The sequence below is a fragment of the Triticum urartu genome, chromosome 3, assembly GCF_003073215.2.
Source record: "Triticum urartu cultivar G1812 chromosome 3, Tu2.1, whole genome shotgun sequence".
Classification (NCBI taxonomy): Eukaryota; Viridiplantae; Streptophyta; class Magnoliopsida; order Poales; family Poaceae; genus Triticum; species Triticum urartu.
In genome coordinates this window covers 509119428-509142465 of record NC_053024.1, presented here as the reverse complement: position 1 = coordinate 509142465, position 23038 = coordinate 509119428, and the positions used below count along the sequence as shown (strand labels likewise).

The 23038-nt window shown below is 44.3% G+C and overlaps 2 protein-coding genes across 2 annotated transcripts; one reads left to right on the top strand and one right to left on the bottom strand.

Annotated features, from left to right (window-relative positions):
- Window positions 1–14024: 14024 nt before the first annotated feature.
- Window positions 14025–19107, bottom strand: LOC125544661 (protein farnesyltransferase subunit beta-like). Its single transcript, XM_048708407.1, has 14 exons — window positions 18822–19107; window positions 18375–18461; window positions 18187–18292; window positions 17686–17721; window positions 17069–17151; window positions 16936–16989; window positions 16783–16834; window positions 16653–16717; window positions 16479–16535; window positions 16304–16376; window positions 15440–15526; window positions 15219–15360; window positions 14612–14715; window positions 14025–14452 (listed from the first exon to the last, which is right to left on the bottom strand). The coding sequence occupies exons 1-14, from the start codon at window positions 19103–19105 to the stop codon at window positions 14216–14218; spliced, it is 1467 nt and encodes a 488-aa protein (XP_048564364.1). The 5' UTR covers window positions 19106–19107; the 3' UTR covers window positions 14025–14215.
- Window positions 19108–19269: 162 nt separating this feature from the next.
- On the top strand, window positions 19270–22769 carry LOC125544660 (pentatricopeptide repeat-containing protein At4g32450, mitochondrial-like). Its single transcript, XM_048708406.1, has 2 exons — window positions 19270–19566; window positions 19968–22769. Exons 1-2 carry the CDS (start codon window positions 19454–19456, stop codon window positions 22564–22566), a joined length of 2712 nt encoding a protein of 903 aa, XP_048564363.1. The 5' UTR covers window positions 19270–19453; the 3' UTR covers window positions 22567–22769.
- The last annotated feature ends 269 nt before the right edge of the window (window positions 22770–23038 follow it).

Genomic DNA, 23038 nt, shown 5'->3' with positions numbered 1-23038 from the left:
AGGAAGCTAATGATAATGATCATGAAACTTCAGACCAAGATACTACTGAACCTCGTAGATCAACCAGAGTAAGATCCGTGCCAGAGTGGTACGGTAATCCTGTTCTGGAAGTCATGCTGCTAGATCATGATGAACCTACGAACTATGAAGAAGCGATGGTGAGCCCAGATTCCGCAAAATGGCTTGAAGCCATGAAATCTAAGATGGGATCCATGTATGAGAACAAAGTATGGACTTTGGTTGACTTGCCCGATGATCGGCAAGCAATTGAGAATAAATGGATCTTCAAGAAGAAGACTGACGCTGACGGTAATGTTACTGTCTACAAAGCTCGACTTGTCGCAAAAGGTTTTCGACAAGTTCAAGGGGTTGACTACGATGAGACCTTCTCACCCATAGCGATGCTTAAGTCTGTCCGAATCATGTTAGCAATTGCCGCATTTTATGATTATGAAATTTGGCAAATGGATGTCAAAACTGCATTCCTGAATGAATTTCTGGAAGAAGAGTTGTATATGATGCAACCAGAAGGTTTTGTCGACCCAAAGGGAGCTAACAAAGTGTGCAAGCTCCAGCGATCCATTTATGGACTGGTGCAAGCCTCTCGGAGTTGGAACAAACGCTTTGATAGTGTGATCAAAGCATTTGGTTTTATACAGACTTTCGGAGAAGCCTGTATTTACAAGAAAGTGAGTGGGAGCTCTGTAGCATTTCTGATATTATATGTGGATGACATATTACTAATTGGAAATGATATAGAATTTCTGGATAGCATAAAGGGATACTTGAATAAGAGTTTTTCAATGAAAGACCTCGGTGAAGCTGCTTACATATTAGGCATAAAGACCTATAGAGATAGATCAAGACGCTTAATTGGACTTTCACAAAGCACATACCTTGACAAGATTTTGAAGAAGTTCAAAATGGATCAAGCAAAGAAAGGATTCTTGCCTGTGTTACAAGGTGTGAAGTTGAGTAAGACTCAATGCCCGACCACCGCAGAAGATAGAGAGAATATGAAAGATGTTCCCTATGCATCAGCCATAGGATCTATCATGTATGCAATGCTGTGTACCAGACCCGATGTGTGCCTTGCTATAAGTCTGGCAGGGAGGTACCAAAGTAATCCAGGAGTGGATCACTGGACAGCGGTCAAGAACATCCTGAAATACCTGAAAAGGACTAAGGATATGTTTCTCATATATGGAGGTGACAAAGAGCTTATCGTAAAAGGTTACGTTGATGCAAGATTTGACACTGATCCGGACGATTCTAAATCGCAAACCGGATACGTGTTTACATTAAACAGTGGAGCTGTTAGTTGGTGCAGTTCTAAACAAAGCGTCTTAGCGGGATCTACATGTGAAGCGGAGTACATAGCTGCTTCGGAAGCAGCAAACGAAGGAGTCTGGATGAAGGAGTTCATATCCGATCTAGGTGTCATACCTAGTGCATCGGGTCCAATGAAATTTTTTTGTGACAATACTGGTGCAATTGCCTTGGCAAAGGAATCCAGATTTCACAAGAGAACCAAGCACATCAAGAGACGCTTCAATTCCATCCGGGATCTAGTCCAGGTGGGAGACATAGAGATTTGCAAGATACATACGGATCTGAATGTTGCAGACCCGTTGACTAAGCCTCTTCCACGAGCAAAACATGATCAGCACCAAGGCTCCATGGGTGTTAGAATCATTACGGTGTAATCTAGATTATTGAATCTAGTGCAAGTGGGAGACTGAAGGAAATATGCCCTAGAGGCAATAATAAAGTTATTATTTATTTCCTTATAATCATGATAAAGGTTTATTATTCATGCTAGAATTGTATTAACCGGAAACATAATACATGTGTGAATACATAGACAAACAAAGTGTCACTAGTATGCCTCTGTTGGGGAACGTAGCATAAATTCAAAATTTTCCTACGTGTCACCAAGATCTATCTATGGAGTCATCTAGCAACGAGGGAGGAGTGGATCTACATACCCTTGTAGATCGCGCGCGGAAGCGTTCAAGAGAACGGGGTTGATGGAGTCGTACTCGTCGTGATCCAAATCACCGATGATCCTAGCGCCAAACGGACGGCACCTCCGCGTTCAACACACGTACGGAGCAGCGATGTCTCCTCCTTCTTGATCCAGCAAGGGGGGAGGAGAGGTTGATGGAGATCCAACAACACGACGGCGTGGTGGTGGAAGTAGCGGGATTCCAACAGGGCTTCGCCAAGCGCTGCGGGAGGAGGGAGATGTGTCATGGGAGGGAGAGGGAGGCGCCAGGGCTTAGATTGAGTTGCCCTCCCTTCCCCCCACTATATATAGGGCCAAGGGAGAGGGGGGAGGCGCAGCCTTGGCCCTTTCTCCAAGGAAGGGTGCGGCCAGGGGAGGAGTCCCTCCTCCCCAAGGCACCTCGGAGGTGCCTTCCCCCTTTAGGACTCTTCCTTTCCCCTTTCTCTTGGCGCATGGGCCTCTTGGGGCTGGTGCGCTTGGCCCATATAGGCCAAGGCGCACCCCCTACAGCCCATGTGGCCCCCGGGGTAGGTGGTCCCACCCGGTGGACCCCCGGGACCCTTCCGGTGGTCCCGGTACAATACCGGTGACCCCGAAACTTGTCCCGATGGCCGAAATAGCACTTCCTATATATAATTCTTTACCTCCGGACCATTCCGGAACTCCTCGTGACGTCCGGGATCTCATCCGGGACTCTGAACAACTTTCGGGTTACCGCATACTAATATCTCTATAACCCTAGCGTCACCGAACCTTAAGTGTGTAGACCCTACGGGTTCGGGAGACATGCAGACATGACCGAGATGACTCTCCGGTCAATAACCAACAGCGGGATCTGGATACCCATGTTGGCTCCCACATGTTCCACGACGATCTCATCGGATGAACCACGATGTCAAGGACTTAATCAATCCCGTATACAATTCCCTTTGTCTATCGGTACGACACTTGCCTAAGATTCGATCATCGGTATCCCGATACCTTGTTCAATCTCGTTACCGGCAAGTCTCTTTTACTCGTTCTGTAACACATCATCCCGTGATCAACTCCTTGATCACATTGTGCACATTATGATGATGTCCTACTGAGTGGGCCCAGAGATACCTCTCCGTCACACGGAGTGACAAATCCCATTCTCGATTCGTGCCAACCCAACAGACACTTTCGGAGATACCCGTAGTGCACCTTTATGGTCACCCGGTTATGTTGTGACGTTTGGCACACCCAAAGCACTCCTACGGTATCCGGGAGTTGCACAATCTCATGGTCTAAGGAAATGATACTTGACATTAGAAAAGCTTTAGCGAACGAACTACACGATCTTTGTGCTAGGCTTAGGATTGGGTCTTGTCCATCACATCATTCTCCTAATGATGTGATCCCGTTATCAACGACATCCAATGTCCATGGTCAGGAAACCGTAACCATCTATTGATCAACGAGCTAGTCAACTAGAGGCTTACTAGGGACATGGTGTTGTCTATGTATCCACACATGTATCTGAGTTTCCTATCAATACAATTCTAGCATGGATAATAAACGATTATCATGAACAAGGAAATATAATAATAACTAATTTATTATTGCCTCTAGGGCATATTTCCAACAGTCTCCCACTTGCACTAGAGTCAATAATCCAGTTCACATCGATATGTGATTAACACTCAAGGTCACATCCCCATGTGACTAACACCCAAAGAGTTTACTAGAGTCAATAATCTAGTTCACATTACCATGTGATTAACACTCGATGAGTTCTGGGTTTGAACGTGTTATGCTTGTGAGAGATGTTATAGTCAACGGGTCTGAACCTTTCAGATCCGTATGTACTTCGCAAATCTCTATGTCATCTTGTAGATGCAGCTACTACGCTATATTTGGAGCCATTTCAAATAACTGTTCTACTTGGAGCTATTCTAAAATGTTGCTCCATTATACGTATCCGGTATCTCTACTCAGAGCTATCCGGATAGGTGTTAAGCTTGCATCGACGTAACCCTTTACGACGAACTCTTTTACCACCTCCATAATCGAGAAAATTCCTCAGTCCACTAGTTACTAAGGATAACTTTTACCGCTGTCCTGTGATCCATTCTTGGATCACTCTTGTACCCTTGACTGACTCATGGCAAGGCACACTTCAGGTGCGGCACACAGCATAGCATACTGTAGAGAGCCTATGACAAAAGCATAGGGGACGACCTTCGTCCTTCCTCTTTCTTCTGCCGTGGTCGAGCTTTAAAGTCTTAACTTCATACCTTACAACTCAGGCAAGAACTCCTTCTTTGACTGATCCATCTTGAACACCTTCAAGATCATGTCAAGGTATGTGCTCATTTGAAAGTACCATTAAGAATTTTGATCTATCCTTATAGATCTTGATGCTCAATGTTCAAGTAGCTTAATCCCGGCTTTCCATTGAAAAATACTTTCAAATAACCCTATATGCTTTCCAGAAATTCTACGTCATTTCTGATCAACAATATGTCAACAACATATATTTATCAGAAATTCTATAGTGCTCCCACTCACTTATTTGGAAATACAAGTTTCTCATAAACTTTGTATACACCCAAAATCTTTGATCATCTTATCAAAGCATACATTCCAACTCTGAGATGCTTACTCCAGTCCTTAGAAGGATTGCTGGAGCTTTGCATACTTATTAGCATCTTTCAGGATTAACAAAACCTTCCGGTTGTATCACATACAACCTTTCCTCAAAAATCGTCGAGGAAACAATGGTTTTTGGCATCCTATCTGCAAGATTTCACAAATAATGCAATAATTGCTAATATAATTCCAACAGACTCTTAGCATCGCTACGAGTGAGAAAGTCTCATCGCAGTCAACTCCTTGAACTTGTCGGGAAACTTCTTAACGACAAGTCGAGCTTTCTTGATGGTGACATTTACCATCATTGTCCGTCTTCCTTTTAAAATCCATCTGCACTCAACAGCCTTATGACCATCGAGCTGTTCTGCCAAAGTCTACACTTTGTTTTCATACATGGATCCTCTCTCGGATTTTATGGCCTCGAGCCATTTATCGGAATCCGGGCCCACCATCGCTTCTCCATAGCTCGTAGGTTCATTGTTGTCTAGCAACATGACTTCCAAGACAGGATTACGTACCACTTGAAGTAGTACGCATCCTTGTCATCCCATGAGGTTTGGTAGTGACTTGATCTGAAGTTTCATGATCACTATCATAAACTTCCACTTCAATTGGTGTAGGTGCCACAGGAACAACTCATGTGCCCTACCACACACTAGTTGAAGAGACGGTTCAATAACCTCATCAAGTCTCCACCATCCTCCCACTCAATTCTTTCGAGAGAAACTTTTCCTCGAGAAAGGACCCGATTCTAGAAACAATCCCTTATTGCTTTCGGATCTGAGACAGGAGGTATACCCAACTGTTTTGGGTGTCCTATGAAGATGCATTTATCCGCTTTGAGTTCGAGCTTATCAGCCTGAAACTTTTTCACATAAGCGTCGCAGCCCCAAACTTCTAAGAAATGACAGCTTAGGTTTCTCTAAACCATAGTTCATATGGTGTCATCTCATCGGAATTACGTGGTGCCCTATTTAAAGTGAATGTGGTTGTCTTTAATGCCTAACCCATAAACTATCGTGGTAATTCGATAAGAGACATCATGGTATGCATCATATCCAATAGGGTGCAGTTATGATGTTCGGACACACCATCACACTATGGTGTTCCAGGCTTAGTTGTGAAACAATTTCCACAATGTCTTAATTCTGTGCCAAACTCGTAATTCAAATATTCATCTCTATGATCATATCATAGACATTTTATCCTCTTGTCACGACGATCTTTCAACTTCACCCTGAAATTACTTGAACCTTTCAATAATTCAGACTCGTGATTTATCAAGTAAATGTACTCAACATCTACTCAAATCACCTGTGAAGTAAGAACATAACGATATCCACTACATGCCTCAGCACTCATTGGACTGCACACATCAAAATGTATTACTTCCAACAAGTTGCTTTCTAGTTCCATTTTACTGAAAACGAGGCTTTCAGTCATCTTGCCCATGTGGTATGATTTGCATGTCTCAAGTGATTCAAAATCAAGTGAGTCCGAACGATCCATCTGTATAGAGTTTCTTCATGCATATCTACCAACAAACATGGTTCGCATGTCTCAATCCTTTCAAAAATGAGTGAGTCCAAAGATCCATCAACATGGAGCTTCTTCATGCGTTTTATATCGATATGACTGAAGTGGCAGTGCCACAAGTAGGTGGTACTATCATTACTATCTTATATCTTTTGGCATGAACATGTGTATCACTATGATCGAGATTCAATGAACCATTCATTTTAGGTGCAAGACCATTGAAGGTATTATTCAAATAAACAGAGTAACCGTTATTCTCCTTAAATGAATAACCGTATTGCGATAGACATAATCCAATCATGTCTATGCTCAACGCAAACACCAATCTCGATGGTAGAGGGAGCGTGCGATGCTTGATCATATCAACATTGGAAACACTTCCAACACATATCGTCAGCTCACCTTTAGCTAGTCTCCGTTCATTCCGTAGCTTTTATTTTGAGTTACTAACACTTAGCAACCGAACCGGTATCTAATACCCTGGTGCTACTAGGAGTACTAGTAAAGTACACATCAACACAATGTATATCCAATATACTTCTATCGACCTTGCCAGCCTTCTCATCTACCAAGTATCTAGGGTAATTCTGCTCCAGTGGCTGTTCCCCTTATTACAGAAGCACTTAGTCTCGGGTTTGGGTTCAACCTTGGGTTTCTTCACTAGAGCAGCAGCTGAATTGCCGTTTCATGAAGTATCCCTTCGTGCCCTTGCCCTTCTTGAAACTAGTGGTTTCACCAACCATCAACAATTGATGCTCCTTCTTGATTTCTACTTTTGTGGTGTCAAACATCGCGAATATCTCAAGGATCATCATATATATCCCTGATATATTATAGTTCATCACGAAGCTCTAGCAGCTTGGTGGTAATGACTTCGGAGAAACATCACTATCTCATCTGGAAGATCAACTCCCACTCGATTCAAATGATTGTTGTACTCAGACAATCTGAGCACAAGCTCAACAATTGAGCTTTTCTCCCTTAGTTTGCAGGCTACGAAAATCGTCGGAGGTCTTATACCTCTTGACGTGGGCACGAGCCTGAAATCCCAATTTCAGCCCTCGAAACATCTCATATGTTTCGCGACGTTTCAAAACCGTCTTCGGTGCCTCAATTCTAAACCGTTTAACTGGACTATCACGTAGTTATCAAAATGTGTATGTCAGATGTTCGCAACATCCATAGACGACGTTCGAGGTTCAGCACACTGAGCGGTGCATTAAGGACATAAGCCTTCTATGAAGCAATGAGGACAATCCTCAGTTTACGGACCTAGTCCGCATAATTGCTACTATCAACTTTCAACTAAATTTTCTCTAGGAACATAACTAAACAGTAGAACTGAAGCGCGAGCTACGACATAATTTGCGAAGACCTTTTGACTATGTTCAGGATAATTAAGTTCATCTTATGAACTCCCACTCAGATAGACATCCCTCCAGTCATCTAAGTGATTACATGATCCGAGTCAACTAGGCCGTGTCCGATCATCACGTGAGACGGACTAGTCAACACCGGTGAACATCTTCATGTTGATCGTATCTTCTATACGACTCATGCTCGACCTTTCGGTCTTCTGTGTTCCGAGGCCATGTCTGTACATGCTAGGCTCGTCAAGTCAACCTAAGTGTTTGCATGTGTTCCGAGGCCATGTCTATACATGCTAGGCTCGTCAACACCCGTTGTATTCGAACGTAAGAATCTATACACCCGATCATCACGTGGTGCTTCGAAACTACGAACTGTCGCAACGGTGCACAGTTAGGGAGAACACTTTCTTGAAATTTTAATGAGGGATCATCTTATTTACTACCGTCGTTCTAAGCAAATAAGATGTATAAACATGATAAACATCACATGCAATCAAATAGTGACATAATATGGCCAATATCATATTGCTCCTTTAGATCTCCATCTTCGGGGCTCCATGATCATCAACGTCACCGGCATGACACCATGATCTCCATCATCATGATCTCCATCATCATGTCTTCTTGAAGTTGTCTCGCCATCTATTACTTCTACTACTACAGCTAACGGTTAGCAATAAAGTAAAGTAATTACATGACGTTTATGTTGACACGCAAGTCATAAATAAATTAAGACAACTCCTATGGCTCCTGCCGGTTGTCATACTCATCGACATGCAAGTCGTGATTCCTATTACAAGAACATGATCAATCTCATACATCACATATATCATTCATCACATCCTTTGGCCATATCACATCACATAGCATACCCTGCAAAAACAAGTTAGACGTCCTCTAATTGTTGTTTGCATGTTTTACGTGGCTGCTATGGGTTTCTAGCAAGAACGTTTCTTACCTACGCAAAAACCACAACGTGATATGCCAATTGCTATTTACCCTTCATAAGGACCCTTTTCATCGAATCCGATCCGACTAAAGTGGGAGAGACAGACACCCGCTAGCCACCTTATGCAACTAGTGCATGTCAGTCGGTGGAACCAGTCTCACGTAAGAGTACGTGTAAGGTCGGTCCGGGCCGCTTCATCCCACAATGCCACCGAATCAAGATTGGACTAGTAACGGTAAGCATATTGAACAAAATCAACACCCACAACTACTTTGTGTTCTACCCGTGCATAGAAACTACGCATAAACCTAGCTCATGATGCCACTGTTGGGGAACGTAGCATAAATTCAAAATTTTCCTACGTGTCACCAAGATCTATCTATGGAGTCATCTAGCAATGAGGGAGGAGTGGATCTACATACCCTTGTAGATCGCGCGCGGAAGCGTTCAAGAGAACGGGGTTGATGGAGTCGTACTCGTCGTGATCCAAATCACCGATGATCCTAGCGCCGAACGGACGGCACCTCCGCATTCAACACACGTACGGAGCAGCGACGTCTCCTCCTTATTGATCCAGCAAGGGGGGATGAGAGGTTGATGGAGATCCAACAACACGACGGCGTGGTGGTGGAAGTAGCGGGATTCGAACAGGGCTTCGCCAAGCGCTGCGGGAGGAGGGAGATGTGTCATGGGAGGGAGAGGGAGGCGCCAAGGCTTAGATTGAGTTGCCCTCCCTTCCCCCCACTATATATAGGGCCAAGGGAGAGGGGGGAGGCGCAGCCTTGGCCCTTCCTCCAAGGAAGGGTGCGGCCAGGGGAGGAGTCCCTCCTCCCCAAGGCACCTCAGAGGTGCCTTCCCCCTTTAGGACTCTTCCTTTCCCCTTTCTCTTGGCGCATGGGCCTCTTGGGGCTGGTGCCCTTGGCCCATATAGGCCAAGGCTCACCCCCTACAGCCCATGTGGCCCCCGGGGTAGGTGGCCCCACCCGGTGGACCCCCGGGACCCTTCCGGTGGTCCCGGTACAATACCGGTGACCCCGAAACTTGTCCCGATGGCCGAAATAGCACTTCCTATATATAATTCTTTACCTCCGGACCATTCCGGAACTCCTCGTGATGTTCGGGATCTCATCCGGGACTCCGAACAACTTTCGGGTTACCGCATACTAATATCTCTATAACCCTAGCGTCACCGAACCTTAAGTGTGTAGACCCTACGGGTTCGGGAGACATGCAGACATGACCGAGATGACTCTCCGGTCAATAACCAACAGCGGGATCTGGATACCCATGTTGGCTCCCACATGTTCCACGACGATCTCATCGGATGAACCACGATGTCAAGGACTTAATCAATCCCGTATACAATTCCCTTTGTCTATAGGTACGACACTTGCCCAAGATTCGATCGTCGGTATCCCGATACCTTGTTCAATCTCGTTACCGGCAAGTCTCTTTTACTCGTTCCGTAACACATCATCCCGTGATCAACTCCTTGATCACATTGTGCACATTATGATGATGTCCTACCGAGTGGGCCCAGAGATACCTCTCCGTCACACGGAGTGACAAATCCCATTCTCGATTCGTGCCAACCCAACAAACACTTTCGGAGATACCCGTAGTGCACCTTTATGGTCACCCAGTTACGTTGTGACGTTTGGCACACCCAAAGTACTCCTACGGTATCCGGGAGTTGCACAATCTCATGGTCTAAGGAAATGATACTTGACATTAGAAAAGCTTTAGCGAACGAACTACACGATCTTTGTGCTAGGCTTAGGATTGGGTCTTGTCCATCACATCATTCTCCTAATGATGTGATCCCGTTATCAACGACATCCAATGTCCATGGTCAGGAAACCGTAACCATCCATTGATCAACGAGCTAGTCAACTAGAGGCTTACTAGGGACATGGTGTTGTCTATGTATCCACACATGTATCTGAGTTTCCTATCAATACAATTCTAGCATGGATAATAAACGATTATCATGAACAAGGAAATATAATAATAACTAATTTATTATTGCCTCTAGGGCATATTTCCAACAGCCTCTACTTGACCAGCTCGTTAATCAAAGATGGTTATGTTTCCTAACCATGAACAATGAGTTGTTATTTGATTAACGGGATCACATCATTAGTTGAATGATCTGATTGACATGACCCATTCCATTAGCTTAGCACCCGATCGTTTAGTATGTTGCTATTGCTTTCTTCATGACTTATACATGTTCCTATAACTATGAGATTATGCAACTCCTGTTTGCCGGAGGAACACTTTGGTTGCTACCAAACGTCACAACGTAACTGGGTGATTATAAAGGAGCATTACAGGTGTCTCCAAAGGTAGATGTTGGGTTGGCGTATTTCGAGATTAGGATTTGTCACTCCGATTGTCGGAGAGGTATCTCTGGGCCCTCTCGGTAATGCACATCACATAAGCCTTGCAAGCATTGTAACTAATATGTTAGTTGCGGGATGATGTATTATAGAACGAGTAAAGAGACTTGCCGGTAACGAGATTGAACTAGGTATTGGATACCGACGATCGAATCTCGGGCAAGTAACATACCGATGACAAAGGGAACAACGTATGTTGTTATGCGGTCTGACCGATAAAGATCTTCGTAGAATATGTAGGAGCCAATATGGGCATCCAGGTCCCGCTATTGGTTATTGACCGGAGACGTGTCTCGGTCATGTCTACATTGTTCTCGAACCCGTAGGGTCCGCACGCTTAAGGTTACGATGACAGTTATATTATGAGTTTATGCATTTTGATATACCGAAGGTTGTTCGGAGTCCCGAGATGAGATCACGGACATGACGAGGAACTCCGGAATGGTCCGAGGATAAAGTTTGATATATATGATAATAGTGTTTGGTCACCGGAAGGGTTCCGGAAATCACCGGAAGGGGTTCCGGATGTTTCCCGAAATGTTTGGGTACGAGAACACTTTATTTGGGCCAAAGGGGAAAGCCCACAAGGTTTTTGGAAAGCGCAAAAGGAAGTTTTGCGGAGTCCAGGGGCCAGACGCCAGGGTCCCTGGCGTCTGGGTCCAGACGCCGGGATCCCTGGCGTCTGGCCCTGGAGTCCGAGAAGGACTCTTGCCTGTCGGGTGAAACTGACTTTGTGAAGGCTTTAACTCCAAGTTTCGACCCCAGGGCTCAAGATATAAATAGAGGGGCAGAGCTAGCACCAAAGACAGATCAAGAAACACAAGTTGATCCACGTGATCTATTCCTTAGCCGTGTGCGGTGCCCCCAGCCACCATAGTCCTCAATAATACTGTAGCGGAGTTTAGGCGAAGCCCTGCTGCTGTAGTACATCAAGATCGTCACCACGCCGTCGTGCTGACGGAACTCTTCCTCGACACTTTGCTGGATCGGAGTCCGGGGATCGTCATCGAGCTGAATGTGTGCTCGAACTCGGAGGTGCCGTAGTTTCGGTGCTTGATCGGTTGGATCGTGAAGACGTACGACTACTTCCTCTACGTTGTGTCATCGCTTCCGCAGTCGGTCTGCGTGGGTACGTAGACAGCACTCTCCCCTCTCGTTGCTATGCATCACATGATCTTGCGTGTGCGTAGGAAATTTTTTGAAATTACTACGAAACCCAACACCTTGTGTGGCAGGTGATGGGCGTGTGGCCTGAGAAGCCGCACCACGTGCGGGTCAGCGCCTGGGACGCGCCGCGGTTGACGCGGGACCAACTACAGTATGCTTGCGCCGACGCCTTTGCATCGTTCGAGGTCGGCCGGAGGCTCTACGACAGCGAATATTAGGTCAAGGGTGCCAATGCCATCTGCTTAGTTTTCTAGGGTTATTAGGTGAATAGTGTTACCTTTTGCTTTGCATCCCAAGCATGTCGATATGGAGTTTGCCCTGGTGTTGGAACTTAGAAACTTTACAAGATATTCCCTCTATTTTTAAATATAAGCTCTTTAGAGATTTCAATATGAACTACATACGGATAGACATATTTTAGAGTGTAGATTCACTCATTTTATTGAAATATCTGAAAGGGCTTATATTTAGAAACGGATGGAGTACAAGGTAGAGAGTATTATATCTGGTGAAACGAATTGAAAATCATGTTTCAAATATTCCAAAATTTTGACAAAAAACCTATAGTGTTATATAACCCACAGGTTTCAGAAACGTGCAAGATATAAAATCAAATCAATATCACTTGGGAGGTGTGAAAAGAAATCAACATCACTTTAAATAACTCATATTTTCATATGTCTCACTTTTGGTTGCCAAATTTATGTCCTTTATCATAGCTCCCATAATACCGCCTCTCTCATTTTTCAGGCTTTTTTTTGGAACATTTGGTTTCCACTTCCTATGAAAACTTTGTTTCCACATATAGTAGTAGTCTCTTGAAATAGACTTCCGTCTCGCTTTATATAGAAAGCAACACGGCCGAATGATATAACATAGTGAGAAAGTCTTTCTTACAAAATATATTAAAGAGGAAACCGTATAACAAAAATTGCACCGCAAAAAACACACACAAATCCCCTTAACAGCGCAATTTCATCACCGCCTTCGAGTCTATCAAGCGCACCCAAGGGTAAGGCCCGTTGCGAGACAGGATCACTTACCGCCACACTGGTTGCCGGCCACACGACCAAGAAGTGCAGCCATCAATGGCGGAGACAGGGGGACCAGTAGGGGCCCTGGCCTCCCTTAAGATTACTGATTTGCTGCTAATTACTAAATGAACAGTGTACATTTTATAAAATACATGTATTAGTATTGTTTGGCCCCTGTTATTGAAACTTTGAGTTATTTGGCCCCCCTGATCCTTAATTTCTGACTCCGCCACTGGCAGCCATCACCTTCACCATGAGACTCGACCAAAAAGTGCAGCCACCACCGCCACCATGAGACTCGCTGGAGAGCCAAACGGGCAGTCCACCACCCGCGGGCAGGCCTGACATCCTGGACCAAACCCCTCACCGAAATCAAAACACGAGGACGTTGCCAACAAGAGGCGAAGCAACCGCCTCGCGCAAATCCAGCAAGTCTCCACCTTGACTTGACGAAGGTGGCCAAGCCACACGAAGAGGCCAACCCACCGGCCCCTGCACCCGGCTCACGCCCGCCTACGCCTTGGACGGTGGGTTGATTCTTGACTATTCAGAGTTGAAATATGGACTTCTCTCTTTTAAGATATGGCACAAAACATCTAAAAAAAATATGACACATAAACTAAACAGATCCACAAGCCTTAGAATTTAACATTGTACGGAACAGGCCACGAAACATATATTTGCATTGCCACTTTGTGAGTATATCCAGTCGCACGAGGCATATGGCACATAGCTTTCCTATCCAACGTTCCATTTGAGGCTTTGTTCGGTTACACCTTCTCACAGGGGGATTGGGGTGGATTGGAGGAGGTTTTGACTTGTAGAGGGTGTATTTTTCCTGTCATCCGAACAGGCCCTGAAGGTTAAGATGCCGAGCACGAGTTAGGAAGAGAATGTCTTGGCATCAGTCAGCAATGCTATCAATAACATCCCCGAGACATGTAACCAAAAGAGCTCAGCCTCTCACCATGCACTCATAGTGAATCAGTCATACACGGTGCAAGGAGCATAATCCAATTATTCAAATGACTGCTAGTATACAACAAACGGACACGTTGCAGAAATATCCCCAGTACTTGAAGCCACATCACAGATCGTCCTAGCTATCTGAGACTGTAAAGGTGTACATTTGATCACTCGCTCGAAAAGAACTCGTAGGCCTCCTCGTATTTCTCTAGCACAACGTTGTAGAGCGGATGAATTTGCTCTAGCAAGTTCGAGTATGGGCCAAGCATGTGCTGCGGCAAGGGGCATGAAACGGAACCTGTCATTGCGCTGTACTGGCTAACTGAGAGGCCACTCAGGCAGTAGCATGAGTGATAGTGGTCTCTGTTCTTTCCAGGTTTATCCCTCAATCCCCCCTCCGGCACCTGTGTGTTTCAGCAGTAGACATAGTTTCAATTACAACATGAACTTTCAAAGCTGAAGAATTATATCCCATCACGAAATGCACGCTCGAAAATTTGAAGTTCCGAAAATAGAAACTCTAGATATCTATCTATGCAAGAAGTAAGATGTTCTTTTTTTACCTGTGCACAAAGCAGGATATATTGTTGCAGAGCAATGTTGTGGAACAGCGGACCTATTTGGTTGCTCTGCTTCATAAAATCAAATCCAATCTTCGCATAATCCACTATCAGAGAACAAAAACACACAAAACGGTGACATAAATCAAGATCAGACCCAACACCTTGTAAATCAAAGCACTAGACACTAGTATGTAACGCAGGTTATGAAGCATTAGAAATTTGTATTCAAGTTACAAATATGTGTCGAAGGTACCAAGGCAACAAGGTGACCAAATGACACTAGTGCAGTAATGCACGTTACTTACGAATATACTCCTGATGAACTAACAAAAACTTGAAAACACCAATAATCACACCATATTGAATTGCCAAACCCCAACTCATCACAATTCCAAAAGAGAGTTTATATTTCTTCAATGTGTTACAGTTTATAAACTCAGCAAAGAAGATATATAAGCATGATATTTAATGTAAGTATAACAGGGAATCTCAGTTAATTATTTATTTCACCAGATATTTGAAGCAGAAATATGTTTTTAATGAAGAAAAGCACACTGGTACCAAAAGATAATTTTCCATAAGAAAGTATTGAGCACAAAATACTTACCAACAGAAGATTTTTCTGAAGCCAATCCAGATGAGCTGGTCCCACAAGAATCATCTACCGAAGATAATTTGCTGGGCTGTGATTGTTTAGATTGTTCATCAGACCCTGCCATTAGCTTTTGAGCTAAAGCAATAGCAGCTCCCTGGACATACACAAGACATCTGTCATATATGGAGCAGAACATGTGGCTTAAGAAGTTCAAATACATAGCGGTATTTTACCTGCCAAAAGGAGTAGCAACCATCAACCAATTTATTTGTCCGTCCTTGGAATCCGCATTCCACTCCTTGACGAAATGCCACCCAGCCCTAAATGATGAGGCCCTAGTTAGTGTTGCAACAAACAATGATGTGACAACACATTACATATGTGGCCTCATATATTTCCTGGAAAAGGTTCACTTTTCAACCTGGAACTTCCGCAAGAGTCCACTTCCAACTCTAAACTATTGCAAAAGTCAACTTCCAAATTTGGACTCTAAAATCGTCTAAGTTGCAACCATGAAATAACAAAACCGTCCGCTTTACAACCTTAGTTAGTTTCACAACTGGCTTCGGCTGACATGGATATCATGCCACTGACATATCATCAAACAAAACAGTCCCGTGCCAGATCTTTTTCTCTTTCTTCTCTCTTTACAGTTTCACAGAAATTAAGAGATTTTTGATATTTGCAAAACACCCAAGATTGTAAAGTATACAGCTCCGGTCGTTAGAGGTTGCAACTTGGACATATGTTTCGGTTGTTAGATTTGTCTGATGACATGGTAGTAACATGGTGAACACATGGCATCCATGCCAGTCAAAAATACTCGCAAAACTACCCGAGGTTGTGAAGTGCACAGTTTCAGTTGTTACAGGTTGCAACTCGGACAATCTTTTAGTCAATTGAGAGTTGACAAGTTACCTTTTTCTATTTCCTAAACATAAAGCAATAGATTTTTAAATAATATCCGATACATTTCTCCTTTACATAATTGAAAACCAAAGGGCCAAGTTCAACTAATTGCAACCAAAATTAGCACACACACATACATACTGTAATAGAAGGAAAACTGAATAAAGTAGTAGGAGGGGTCGTCTTACAATCAAGCTAGGCAAATCGAGTTTCTCCACTTCATTAAGCAGGACCATTGCAGCCAGCCCACAAAAAGTGTACCTTATCAAAGCAATTTTTATTTAAACTTTTTAACAGATACATAAAAATCATCAGAGATCCCCCGCAAAAAAAAATCATCAGAGAACATCCTTAGAAACGTACCCACCATGAGCTTCAGCAGAAGGTTCTCCCGCAATCCCACCTTCATAAGTTTGACAACTGGGGGGCATATAGTGTATGAATTAACCAATCATTCTATAGAAAAAGGTTATCTGAACAAATCAACCACATATTTTAAAATTGCAAAATTGAAAAAACACATTAACCAAAGCAAACCTTGCTATGTAGTTTCCAACACCTTTTGCCAGCTCATCATCAAGAATGTTCACGAGGCTGGCAACCTAATCTCAACAAGCGTAATATTAGAGAATGGCAACAGAAACACTAAGAACTACAAGAAACTCACCGATATTGCAGTATAGCAAGCGCGGACATCAATTTCACCACCATCATGCATTCTGGTCGAAGGATTTTCAATGGAGTAACAGACATTAGTCAGATGGAACTTGGTATGGAAATAGTATTTTTCCTTGCCCTATGCACTATCGAGAAAACACACCTGAAAGCACCTGATTTGTCCTTCATTAGAAGCATAAACTTGTACAGATTGTCCCTGATTGACAACTTAGAACGGTTAAGAAAACGACACAGATATAAATAACATCTTTCTCCAAGAGCGGACATAGAGTTACCTTTTTATTGATGATAGTGCTCTTTCACTCCCTATGGTTACAAGTGTATTTACAGCAGCGTACGATGTAGCGAGATGAGGTAACTACCAAAGAAAGGTGAACAAAAGGATGAAATTTAAAACTGGTCAGTGGAAATTATCATCTTGAATGAGTAGATAAACATGAAACGGCAGATCAATTAACAAAAAAAAAAGATTCATGCTATCTCTGAACTTCCAAAAGACGGAGAAACAATACCACTACAAAAGCTAGCTTTGCCAACTACAGCAGGCTTCTTGAGTTATATGAACACATTAGGTCATCAAATAGACAAATACCAAACACACAGATACATATTTCATATAAAACATATCTCCGAAGTTCTTATAACCCTAAAATGATTTGTCAAAGTTATTTTGTATATTCATGTGAGCATGCCAAGTAGCCTAGGACGGTCTAAGCACTCATTTTGAAGCAAACATTTGAAAGTAATGTCAGATCCAGTATCTCTACAGCCCAGCATTCACATGGCCTGTTCCAAATTCCATGGTTGCCTAAAATTGCATTTCAAGAACTAATGCAAAAGATTGACCAACCTAAATGTGGGGAATTAAAAAGAGTTTGAGGTTAGAGCAAACCTGCCCAGGTCCACCACCATATCCACCATGTTTGTCCTGAAACAATTATAATTAAGCCACCATAAGAGAAAGAAAATGGTAATATTCAGAAATTACTGTATCTGCAAATGGGTATCTCCAGTGCTTTAACTATGTATGACCAATACTACTTGCATTTTTCCATAAAAATATCATATAAGATTTACTGTGTCGTGCAACCAGAGCATATTGTCTCAGCAACTTTATTAGTTTCTATAATCTATAGTATGTATATATGCAAAACTACACGTGGATTGAGAGGTTTATTCATGTAGCCCCACCACCTTAAGCAGTTTGGTAAAGCGGTTCCATTCAATCTTGTTTTTCATATCAGCAAAGAAGAGCAGAAGTTTGAAACAAAGCCTTAAACAGTCTGCTTGTAAAGTTTTCAGCATATATATCCTTAAGCATAAGTGTTATCAAAATTTAACTGCAAACTGCAGCAAGATATCCATACAATTATATTGTAACAGATCAACAAACCTGGCATCGAGACAAGAAGTCCACAATATCGTTCTCGAGGTCATCATCAAGCGTTTCATCCAGCAACGCAAGCCCATGAACCATCCAATAGCATAACCAAGGCCGACTGGAAGAACCAGAAGAAAATTGTAAGCAAAGTATAAATCAGGGACGGCACTTAAGTTAATTTAACACTGGAGAAGCATTACTTGGCATCGAGCACATGGAAGCTAGGTGCGAGATGCCTCAGCCCTTTCATCAAATACTCGACATGTTGATCACGCCACAGCTCTAGCCTGCAGCCAAAAAAAAATAACGATCAAAGTTCGGTATAAGCAAGTGGAGAACATCATAGTCTCAAGTCAGTGTTGTTCCAAATTAAAGGGCACACTTACATACGACACCTAATTGACAGCACTAAGCTTCTATGAGCAAACATTTTGGTACCACAATCAAGCAATTCCTCCCCCCATCTGCCACATAGGTGAACTTATCGGTGAGCTTCCAACTTCGAGCAGAAGCCAAGCAAACCTATCTGATCTCCGCACCCTGAAGCCCATCTCTCGCACCCAAACCCGCTACTCCCAAACACCGCGAACAGCAGGCTAGTAGCTAAAGAGAAGTACTAATATGGAGCGTGCTTGAGGGTCCCTTACATGACGGACTTGGCGTTGGGCGCGGCGTCGAAGAGGACGCGGTAGATGTCGGCTACCCGCGCCTCCACCTTCATCTGCTCCACCTGCGTCACGGTGAGCCGGGGCAGCTCCGCGGCCGCGCCGTCCTCCGACGGGTCGCCCCCGGCAGCAGGCGACTGTGGCTGCGGCTGCGACGACGAATCCATAGGCGCGGCGGAGGCAGGCGGACCGCCGCTCCGCTGTGCGCCGCGGCTGCGAGCTGTGTCTCCGTGCGGCCGCGAGGATCTCAGGGAAAGGCGGACCATGTGCGAGCTTGGTCCTTTGGACTGGGGTAGTAGAAAACTAGAAATTCGATGCAAAGGGAGGAAGGCCTGAAAGTGAAAAGCCCAGCCCAGTAGGTAGTGAGGCCCAGTGGACCGACCCAGCTTCGGGGCGAGGCCGTGTGCTAGCTATACCCACCCGTCCGGCTCGAGCGGGGGGATCATTCCCACCACCACACCGCGCACGCACGGCCGCGCCGCCGCCGCCGCCGCTCCACCGTAGGGCAGCCTCCTCTTTCTTTTTCCGCTTGGCGGCTGGGGCTCTTTGTCTCCGGGAGGGTTTCCGCGGCGCACGGAACAGCAGGAGCACGCCGCGCTGAGAGGTGGAGGGAGATGGCTGCCATGGTTGGAGCGCGCAGGGCTCTCTTCGCCGCCCGCTACTCCCCTCGCGGCGAGCTCGCGGCCGCGCTCCTCTCCCCCGCCCGTCGAGTCGGTTCTCCTCACAGGTACCGCACGCCTGCGCCAAGTCCTTGGACCAGTCTTCCCCTGCCTACTAATCATGATTTCATCGTCCAGTGGTTTAGTCCTCTCTGTGAACTTGTGCTCATTTGCGATAGAAACAGAGCCACATGAGTTAAACATAGAAGTTTTTTTTTTCCAAAAAATATGTAGTAGAAATCAATTTCGGCCGGAGCTTGAGATGGCAGAGATACTAAACACATACGCCCACTCATAGCACCTTATAATTTCAGTGTGCTGAAAATAGCCGGCCACCTCAATCCCCTATAATTTCAGTGTTCACATAGCCAAACAGATTGCTTTGACGTCCCCAAATGGCCACTGTGATTTCTTCGACGCATATTTCTTGCCTGGAAATTAACGTGACATATTTGCTATTCTGTTTCAGTCTTCCAGCTGAAAGAGGATGCCCGCGTTCTTTGGTTCCGCATCGAGGCGCTGGCAGTGTGGCATCCGAACAAATTGATGGAGACTATCACCGTGATTGGGGGGTGCAAAACGCAGGGAACTACGGAGAGTCCCGCCCAAAACACTCACCTGATCATTTCAGCCGCCCCTTGCAGAGGGATCCCCCTTCAGCTCATTCTTCAGAAGGCATTGATAGAAATAAAGGTGTGCATGCTGATGGCGGTGTCAATGCACATTATGGACGCAATTCTGAACAACCTTACCAGAGCGGTGGATCGTATGGCTTACCAGATAGTCGCCAGCCATATACCGGTGCAAGAGTGAATAACGAGCCACCTGGATATACTGCCAGGCAATCGTATGGGGGCAATAGTGCATATGGCCACCAAAACCCCAAGGGCGATATACCAAGTGCTCATCAGCAGCAGATTGTCATACCTGCTATTAATGGCCTTTCTGCAGATGGTAATGTGCGAAGAGGTCGTGACGTTACTGGATATGATTGCAGCTCTGGATACAATTCCCGAAGTAACCAGGAGAGCTATACTAGTGGGCAGTATGGATATGGCCCATCAGCACAGTCACATCAAAGCCCAACTGGAAGTGACCAGCAAGTCTTTCATCAACAGAAGGTTGATCGAATATCTAATGGTAATTACTTCAACAAGCCTGGCAATCCTGCGTCACAGTATCCAACTCCAAGCAGTTCCCGTAAGGAGCATGTTGCAGGACCTCAACAAGGCCACAATGGTGATTTTGGATACAATACCAGGCAGCCTGATCAGGCAAGTAGTGCATACAATCACCCAAGTTCTAATGGAGGTCCACCAAGTACTCAGCAGCAGCACAATGGCACTGGATATGCCACACACAACTTTGGTTACAACACCCAAAGTAACCAGCAGAACTATAATGGTAGGCAGAATGGATATGGTCCTTCAGGACAGTCATATCAAAACTTAACTGGAAACGTTCAGCAGCAGAATGATTATCAAAGTCATGATCATGCAAATAGGCCTGTGAATTCTGCCTCACAGTATCCAAATACTAGCCATTTCCATAAGGAGCATTTTCCAGTATTCCAGCAAGGCCACAGAGGTGATTTTGGATACAATGCTTCACAAGCATATCAGAGTCATTATACCACTAACAAAATTGACACTCAGAGAAATCATCAAGAGCATTTCATGAATGTAAACACAGATGTACAGCACAGCCATAACAGAACTTATCCAGAATCTCATTCAGATATTCAACCTATTACGTCAGCTGGGAACAACTTGAGCAGTAAGCCCTATCAAGATAACATGTATTTCCAGCATTCACTGCCTGGCAGCCTGCCAAATAATGGATCACCTTCTGAAGTATCTGATGAAGCCAGCGGCATATCCAAAGGTACTATTGAGGAACTGGATAAGTTATGTGAAGATGGGAACATAAAAGAAGCTTTGAAAGCTCTACCGGTGCTGCAAGGAAAAGGCATTGTACTGCATGCTCCTCAATACTTTAAACTGATGCAAGCATGCGCTGATGCATGTGCTCTTGCAGAAGCAAGACAAATACATGATCAAATATCTCAATCAGAACTAGCTGTTGACATAGATGTTAACAACAAAATTTTGGACATGTATGCTAAATGTGCCTCGATGGAAGATGCAAAGAAACTTTTCAGTACTATGGCGCAGCATGATTTGACATCTTGGAGCACTATAATCTCAGGGTTTGTGCATAATGGTCTTGGTGAAGAAGCAACTGACTTTTTTGATCGTTTTAAGCAGACTGGAGATAAGCCAGATTCTGGCATGTTCACACATGTATTTTTGGCCTGTGGAATTTTGGGATCGGTTGACGAGGGCATGTTGCATTTTGAATCAATGCAGAAGGATTTTGGTATAATTCCTTCCATGGATCATTATGCGAGCATTGTTAATATGCTTGGCCAGTCGGGCTATGTTGATGAAGCTCGTGAATTTGTTGAACGGATGCCTATGGAACCGAGCGTCGATATCTGGGAAAGTTTGATGAATATGTGCCGACTTAATGGATACTTAGAGCTTGGGGATCGTTGTGCTCAGATTATAGAACGCCTGGATCCTTCTAGGCTGAATGAGCAGTCTAAAACGGGTCTTTTCCCTGTAAATGCTTCAGACCTTGCAAAGGAGAAAGAAAGGAAAAAGGCTAATACTGCTGAAGCTAGGAGCAAAGTTCATGAATACAGAGCAGGGGATCGATCCCATCCAGAAACCCTTAAGATCTATGAAGAGCTGAGGTACTTGGCGGCTCATATGAAGGAGGCTGGCTATATTGCGGATACTCGATTTGTGCTTCACGACGTTGATCCAGAAACTAAAGAGGATGCCTTGCTAGCTCACAGTGAGAGACTAGCTGTTAGTTACGGTCTTATAACCAGTGCTGTCCGTTCGCCAATTCGGGTTATAAAGAACCTTCGCTCCTGTGGAGACTGCCACACCGCTCTTAAGATAATCTCTAAGCTTGTTGGCCGTCAGATCATTGCGAGGGACGCAAAGAGGTTCCACCATTTTGAAAATGGTGTGTGCTCTTGCAAAGACTATTGGTAAACAGAATGTGACATGTCTACGCTGTTATAAAATTTTATAGGTAGAGATCCAAAATCAGTTGTGTAAATCCTGAAGGTATGTTGCCTATGAAACATTTGGTTTAACCACAGGTTTCATGTCAGGGACACGGTGTATCCTCTCTTCTATGTAACATCCTATTAGTGTTCTATACCCTGGAATTTATTAGCTTGAAGCATTCTTTATCTGATGATGCTCCCTCACAAGTCATTATGCATCGGAAACTAAAGATATACACTTGGTTTGCAGGTATTCTGTAGTTCGTACTTGTTGGTAACTTTTTTGTGCTAGAGGACTTGTACGAATCTTACTGGTTACCCCTTCTTTTGTACTCCTTTACTGGTGGCCTTTATATGCTTTAGCGTTCCAATAAGAGGATTTTTAGTTATTCTGTGTATCAGGAAAGAGCCTCACTGAAGAAGTTTGCAACTTGGAGCTTTGATGGTAAAAGCAG